The sequence below is a fragment of the Halyomorpha halys genome, unplaced genomic scaffold (assembly GCF_000696795.3).
Source record: "Halyomorpha halys isolate HHAL.00 unplaced genomic scaffold, Hhal_1.1 Scaffold65.1, whole genome shotgun sequence".
NCBI lineage: Eukaryota > Metazoa > Arthropoda > Insecta > Hemiptera > Pentatomidae > Halyomorpha > Halyomorpha halys.
The window spans coordinates 477,242-485,643 of record NW_027109066.1 but is presented as its reverse complement, the minus strand read 5'-3'; the positions used below and the strand labels follow the sequence as shown (position 1 = coordinate 485,643).

General features: G+C 38.1%; 2 protein-coding genes across 3 annotated transcripts in view; both read left to right on the top strand.

Moving 5' to 3' along the window:
- The window catches only part of LOC106692652 (trypsin-4), a 49,443-nt gene extending 46,012 nt beyond the window's left edge, over positions 1–3,431 (top strand). For both annotated transcript variants that reach the window (XM_067047281.1, XM_014438711.3), the window contains exon 3: positions 3,072–3,431. In XM_067047281.1, the coding sequence (XP_066903382.1) occupies positions 3,072–3,385 (314 nt within the window). In that variant the 3' untranslated portion in view covers positions 3,386–3,431. The remainder of the gene's footprint in view (positions 1–3,071) is intronic.
- Positions 3,432–7,665: 4,234 nt separating this feature from the next.
- Positions 7,666–8,402, top strand: part of LOC106692645 (trypsin-2) — a 16,748-nt gene continuing 16,011 nt past the window's right edge. Inside the window, exon 1 of the mRNA XM_014438701.3 lies at positions 7,666–8,190. Within this exon, the coding sequence (XP_014294187.1) occupies positions 7,947–8,190 (244 nt within the window). The 5' untranslated portion in view covers positions 7,666–7,946. The remainder of the gene's footprint in view (positions 8,191–8,402) is intronic.

The following is an 8,402-nucleotide window of genomic DNA, read 5'->3' as shown; positions in this document are numbered from 1 at the left end:
AATGGGTGGTTCCTTCCCAAGATTTTCAAGTGTATATGAAACATACTACATATTTACCTATTGTATTATTTTGTACAGTTGTAAATTACATTAAAAAATAATTTAAAAAAGCCACAATTTTTTATTCCCCCTACCTATACTTAATTGGTAGGCTTATCAATTTTTATCAGTAACTATACATAGTTTTCATTAAAGTAATTGAAAACTGAGGCGAAATAACTGACTTCTTTTCCCGTTGGATCTTGTATTATCATGTTAGCACGTCCCTCATCGACGGTTTTCATAGTCTCCTTCTTGTGTTCTCAGGTCACGACCCCCGAACCTTTTGTCCTATAAGTGTGTTTTGGTGTTCCAATAATTTTTCATGAAAAACTTTTTTAGTAAGTTCGTCAGTATGTTATTTACGTACCATGGTGCTTTGGTGATAAATCATAGTGTTTTGGATTGGAAAGGTTGTTGTTGTTTGATGTGTGTCTGTTTACCTATTCCTTAAATTTGTAATACATATGATCCAAGAAATTTCAGTAAGCATGTGTATGTGCTTAATATTTGTCTTGTTTTTAATTTAACGAAACTCTGAGTATTGAACGCAATAGATTTAGTGTAAATACTTGATAGTTACAGTAATGTTTCAGTAACTAATTGATAATTATAGTAATATTGCTCTGAGTATTGCGTGATCGTTGATAGTACAACTAATGCCTTAACTGCCACGTTTAACTGTCATAAGTATTAGTATACACCTTGACAGTGAACATATCAACAACACATCAACCTTACCAACTGTAGTGATGATAGGAAGGAAAACATTGTTCCTGTATATTTGTTCATAAGAGAAGAGAAAGAAATTTATTCATTCATGCTGGCCAAATACATCGGGTTGCCACATTACACAGCATACTGATCAATCCGTGATCGGACATATATAAATTACATATTTTTATATGATATAATATAATAATAATATAATTTTTTCCACAGTATTCTTTTACAACTAATACCAGTCTACAAACTAAATACAAGCTTTTCAATTTACTCCTTTTTTTTCTTTTCCTTCTATTTTACAACCCTTATTTCATTTTATCAACAAATTCCCCTATATAACAAATATTAGAATATTAAAAATAATATAGTAATAAATAAAACAACAAATAAGATATGCAATGCATGCATGCCATCCCTCCTCTGGATAACTCCCCCACTCATTAATTTCCATGCATGTGGTGGTGGATGATTCCCAGGGAGTCAAGTATTATATTCTCTGTCATCCTAGCCACGTCCTGGACTTGGACCCCGAGCTCCTCCATGAAGCTCCTAGTTGTGCTGGGAATAGTTCCACGGGGTCCGAACCAGAGGCCTCTCACGGAACTTCTCCTTGAGGAAAGGGATACATTTATCGTAGATTTCCTTCTTTTCCCTCTCTACCTTATTTGCCTGGTCAAGGTCGTTATTTTCATATCTCACGGTGTGATCCAGAATGGTTGCCGACTTCCCCTTCTTAGGAAAAGCAACTATATCCGCATATCTTGTGCATCCATCCGTATCTACGCAGTAGACCTCGTCAAAGCAGGCAAAATCTCTTTCTTTTAGGAGCTTCATTAACTCGTATTTCACTCTATGATGTCGGCGTGTTATGAGGAGGGAGTTGTTGGGGGATTTCTCCAGCACATGTGCTGGTGTTTCCGGCTCTCTGTTGCATTTGCGAGAAAGGGACCCAACTTCTCTATCCTGTCCGCTGACACCTAGGACTCCACGTAGGGGTGCATAATTTATATTAAATTTGAGGGCATTGGACCATTCAGAGCCCGTAGTTTTTGTTTATCGTATATAAACTTATTTGTTCTCGGGGCCTCTTTGAAATGGCGTACTCCAATGCCCTGCCACCTGCAATTAGCCCATTCCTCGAACGCACTTTCACGTAGCGACTGTCGTAGAGCTTTCACACTCCGATACCCCTGATCAACGCCCAATCTATCCGCACATTCAGCAATCTAGGCTGAACAATCGAAAGTGGACTGGAACAGAGCATCGGGTACATTTGACAGCCGCTGAGCAATGGACCAGTGTTGAAGGGGAGCCTCCCATTGGCAGCGGATCAAGCCTAGGCCTTTGTACCTCCTCGGAGCATACAACATCGCCGAGGAGGTGTTTGCTGGGAGCCTTATAAGAATTAATTATTATAATGATAGTATTACATTTCACCCCTACTTACACAGAAAGAATTATAATTATCATAATGATAGAATTACATACACAGAAATAAAATTATTTTACTTTTTTCTCATTATACAATTTTTGAAATTTACCGTGGTGCAGCCTAGCGCATAATTGATGAGGCCCCATCCCTTCCGTTCCGGTGCCTCCTTTTCACCTGATCCAACCTTTTTGGTCTCAGTCAGGGTCAGCTTCTTGTTCTTCCGGTGTCTCGTCGATAACGGATGGTCAAACACTTCCCGTGAAATGTCTGGGACCCACCACCTCCTTTCACCCGTCAACGAACTCCCTAAAGAAGGGATAATTATCTCGGGTCTTTCTAGCTAGCATGACTCGGCGTCCTTTTATTGAGATTCAGTCCATTACCACGGGCTCTGTTGTTTCAGGTGCTCTGCCCGTGGGGTACTGGGAGTCGATGTTCTCCCCGAAGCTCTGCAGTTTGTACGGATCCTCTTCTGGAGTTCCTCCGGTACCGCTTCCAACCCTCTATCTCTTTACTTTGTATTTAAGGACATCCTCCTTGAGGATGAAGTCCAGAGGCGTCGTTCTGTCGTGACCCTCAGCAGAGCCAGTCTCCCCTTCAGTATCCGGGTTAGATTCTCCAAGCATGGGATGCGTACCTCAGAATACTGAGGACTACAATTTTCTAAATGATCATATTTGCAGGGGACCTGAGGCTATACTGGCGTGTTACGCAGTATAATTTGTGTATTGGAGAAATTAGCCGTTTCCCCACAAATTAACGTAATAACAAAACAAATAAATGTGTATAAAAGAATATTATGACACAGTTCCTTTTGGAGGAAGTGTTACTCGTTTCTCAACTGATAATTAAATAAATGCTGTTTTTGTTTCAGCGGGAACAATAAGTGCGGATATTCAGTTGTGTACCCTGGAAGCTGAGGAACAGATAGACACCTGCCAGGGTGACTCCGGAGGTCCACTAACCTGCGTCGGCGTGGTCTGGGGCCTGGTGTCCTGGGGAGAAGGATGTGCCAGGCCGGGGAATCCTGGAGTCTACAGCAGGGCGGACGTAGCCAAGAAGTGGTTAGAAAAAGTAGTGTACACAATTCCTCTTGATCGATCGTCAGCGACTAGGAATTATTTAATTTCTCCTGACCTCAAAATTAGTATTATTTTAATATTAAGTAGTTTTACGTTGTTCGCATAACTGAATAAATGTGAAAATGAAATAAAATTATGTTTGATGCAGCGTTGATTATGATAGTCGATTGTATTTAAATAAAATTGTGTTTGATAAAGCATTGAGCATGCTGATACCAACAAGCAGTAGTATGTTAGTAACCTACACCACTATTGCCAAACACCCTCTATGCCACTGCTGCCAATATACCACTCATTTATTTAATAATTATTTTTATACATAATCTAAGGGTATATATAATATTGGAATAATATTCTTTTGGGGTGGACCTAATGACTGGATACAAACCTTATGATGGGACTGTATCTTATCCATTCCATCCGACCGGAACCCTTCTGAAGGTCAGAATCTGTGAGGACCAATTCTTCAACCCAACTTGCTGCCAATCTGGAAAAGTAGGTGGGTAATAGCTTATATAGGTTATAACCTTTCTCATTTACCACCAACTGTCTTTCCCACTCTTCTATCAAATTGTCTCGCAGTAACAGCTTCCATCTTTTTGGCTCCTCTCCGATCTTGATTCGTACTGTCAGCCAGTAACAATCACAGTCATACTGTCTCACAACGTGATAGAATTAACACGAAGGTATAGTGCATCTGAGATAAGTTGGAAAAGGAAACTTGCGCATCTCCACCCTAGCCCCAACTCCCCTCCACACGATAAGAAATCCCTCCAACCGGTAACAATCCAAGAGGCAGTCCGGAACTTGGTAATACCTAAACAGTTTGAGATTGGGTGGGTACTTGGAACGCTTTCTCCCTCTATTTTTTGACACCTTAATTAAGAGTACGGGATATCACTAGTTTTATTTAGGTTATCCTTTATTTTTGACTTGGACTGTTTCTTATTGATTCTTGTTTTCCTTTGCAGGCAAATATATCGAAAACTTTGTTATGGAATGCCATTTAAGAACTCAGTATCTTTCAAGTAATCATTTTTGAGATTTGATAATCATTGTGTTCAGAAAAAAAAATACCTCTTTTTAAGTTTAAATTTGTTGTATTATGCAATATACAATGCTAAGCACCAACGATGGGCATGGCGCACATCCAACTCCCGTGGTAACATCCTATCCCGTGTTTCCACCTTCAACACCTATTCCATTCTCTCTCCCAAAAATCCGAGTTATTGGCCTACATCCCTCAAAAAGCGCCCTTATATCCTTGACACATGTATCACTTCCCAGATTTCTCCCTCCCAAGTCATTGTTGAATCCCTGGAGGACCTTTCATCTGATCATAGTCCAGTTCTATTTTTTGTACATTCAAGCTTCGTACCTAAGCCTTCCGCTCCTTCATTGATTACAGAAAGAGTTGACTGGGGCAAATTTAAATATGACCTGGAAATTAAACTAGACTTAATCATTCGACTGAAGACAAAACAAGACATTGACGAAGCTATTGAAAAACTCACGTCAACAATAAGAACAAGCATAAATGACAATACTTCGACGAATAGAATTAATAACAATAAGCAAATTAACCTGCCACAGCATATTCGTATCTTATTAAGGGAAAAACGCAGAGCAAGATCGAAGTGGCACAGGACCAGATTTCCAACTGACAAAACATACTACACCAAATTGACTAACAAACTTAAAAGTAGAAATTAGAAAATACAAAATTTAATTAACTTTTCTGAGATTCTTACAACTACTGACAAATCATTATGGCGGACGACTTAATTGTTGTAGAATTTTAAAGACTTTAGCTATCCTCTTCTCACCAAATCCCAAAGCTGGACCAGAACTGAAGAAGAAAAATAGCAAATATTCGGACAACACCTTTCTAAAACTTTTATTCCGCATCCTGATATCCTTAACCCAATTCATCTTGAATGTATTGATGCAGAACTAAATATTCCACTCCAAATTACCCTTCCACCTAAAGCATTTCACCCATCAGAAATATCCAGTATCATTCACAGATTACCTAACCGCAAAGCTCATGGATATGATCTAATAACATCCTATATCCTAAAACTTCTTTCTAGAAAAGCCATCCTATTCCTCACCTACATATATAACGCCGTTCTCCGTTCCACATATTTCCCTAACCCATGGAAATTATCTATAGTCAAACTGATACCCAAACCCCATAAGCCAGCAGAATACCTATCCCCCTACCATCCTATCTCTCTATTACCTATCATGGGCAAAATCCTCGAAAAACTCATTTTGAAACGTTTATACCCGATCCTTTATTCCAATCATATAATACCAGACCACCAATTTGGATTCCGAACCTCTCATTCTACTATCCAGCAATGCCATCGTGTGGTGGACGTTGTCTCGTCTTCTTTAGAGCGCGGAATGTACTGTGTGGGAGTCTTTTTCGGTGTAGAACAGGCTTTTAACCCGGCACTGCTTTACAAACTCCGTAAATTCCTACCTCCTACATACTTTCTCATTATTCGTTCCTTTCTCACTGACAAATTATTTAAAGTAAACCACAATGGTTCCTATTAATCCCTCTTCTTTCAGTCCGCTGGTGTTCCTCAGAGTAGTATCCTCGGTCCCATCCTCTACACAATCTGTACAGCAGACATCCTAACCAATCCTAACACTATCCTCATCACGTATGCCGATGACACATGTGTGCTCGCTGTTAATAATAACTCTTTAATAGCATCCCAAACTCTTCAATCTCATTTCACAGCCCTCGAAGAATTGTGTTGTAATTGGAGGATTAAAATAAATTCCAACAAATCCCATCAACTTACCTTTACCCTACGCCATAAACCTACTGACTGCCCTACAGTATACTTCAACAATGTTGCCCTTACCCCTGTTGAACAGATCCGCTACCTTGGACCATCTGGTCAAACGACCAACCTGGAATCCTCACACAAGACTGAAAAGACAGGAAACTGCACTTTGATTTCGACTATTACAGCACTTACTAGACAAACCGTCCAAACTTCCAATTCATTACCAAAGACTGATTTACATGACAATTATCAAGCCTATCTAGACATACGGCGTTGAGCTTTGGGGCTTCACTAAACCATCGAATTCCTCTCGGATTCAATCCTTACAATCCAAAATCCTTCGTAAAATCCTAAATGCTCCCTACTTTGTCACAACCACAACAACCACTTCGGACTATCCAAAACCGTGTTGAGCATGCGCAGTACAGGATTTGGTTGGGAAAAAACTTACTACGCATACTCCAGACTGTTAGAAATGGTTGTTAGAACAGACCTAGAGTGAGAGGGGGGTTTGTCTGGGGAACGTTTGCCACTCTCCTTATCTCTCTGCGCATCTCTCCATTCCCTTTATCCTCAGGTAAACTTACCTTAGATGCACTACACAATATCACCATCGAACTAAGCCTACTAAGTACAAGTCAAGTTCAGTACCGTAGACTGAGAAAAGGCTTTCGAATTGGCTTTTTCAATCCTTTAATTAAATATAATAACTTGGAAAATAGTTATATCAACCGGGATTATAAAAATTTAATCTGGATTATCTCTCTAGGAAGTCTGGTGAGTCAATTCTTTTAAAAATTTTTGAGGTTAATCACTTCCATAATTTGAAATAAATTATTATTTATTTATTCATGACATTGTACAACGTTTCGGGACCACTGTCCCATATTCATGCACTATAAAAACCTATAACAATAATAAAATATAACACCAATCTTCATCCTTATATATTTTATTTTATACAATAAAAATCACCTCATGATTTCATATGGGAAATCATGTCCACCATTTGTGCATCTTCACTTCTCTCTGGCACAGCCATCATTCTACATTTCTTACTATCTCTTTGGACCTTATCTCAGGTGTGCTGTTTGGTTACCTCCCTGTTTTGTATTTATTATAAACTTAGTGATTTTTTATTTTTCACATAAACCTGTTTATTTTATCTGATTTTTATGTTTTTATTTTAAGTCTATTTATAATATCTGCGTAATGTTTTATAGTTTACTGTGTTTTGTATGTTTTTTGTTATGTATATAGCTTCTAGATATTTTGTGCTGTATCTATTATAAGGTAAACTTACCTTAGATGCACTACACAATATCACCATCGAAGCCTACTAAGTCCAAGTCAAGTTCAGTGCCGTAGACTGAGAAAATGCTTTCGAATTGGCTTTTTCAATCCTTAAATTAAATATAATAACTTGACAATTAGTTATATCAACCGGGATTATAAAAATTTAAGTATTTATAATACTTATTTAGGATATTAGCCCTGGGGAAGGTTATAACAACCATGTGATATTTGTGTACGATCACATCAAAATAAAAAAAATATGAAACCTTTGTCTTACAAATTATTATATAACTAAAGAAAATTTATTGTTTCTATCATAATTATCGCTAAAAAAATATTTTATTAATAATTATGATAAAATATCCTAAATCATTAAAATGTTTGTATAATTGTACTACTGTGTGGTTCTATTTTACACCGATGAGAAGTTAAGGTTATGAAATGAAAAAATGACTCCTTCTGAGGATGATGTCTAACGACACCTTCCGAAAGGCGCATTTTATCTAGGCTTTAGCGAAATTGCTCAACAGATGTTAGCGAAATTCAAAGATTATTTTTGTCATGATACTTTTTCTATATTTATTATTATTGTTTGATATAACGAAAACAATATCTTGTAAAAGTGATTCGAAAAACAGAAGTGCCCGAGGACTTGGAATCGTTGGAGGGGATGATGTGACCATCAGTTCTGCACCGTTCGTTGCGTCCTTACAGAAGAGGAAGAACAACATGGGGATGCATATTTGTGGAGCGGTTGTGGCCACCAAAACGTTTCTGTTGACAGCTGCTCATTGTATTACAGATCGTAAGTCAGTAATTAAATAAATTATAATATTACTTTTAATTAGGCACACATAACATCTATTGAAGAATGATGTAAAAACTGGAGAATCAAAATGAATCCTGACAAATCCCACCAGAACACCTTTACTCTCCGTCGTAAACCTCTGCCCTCCTGTCCTACAGTATCCTTTCTAGATACACCACTAACGCCTGTTGAACAGATTCGATACTTAG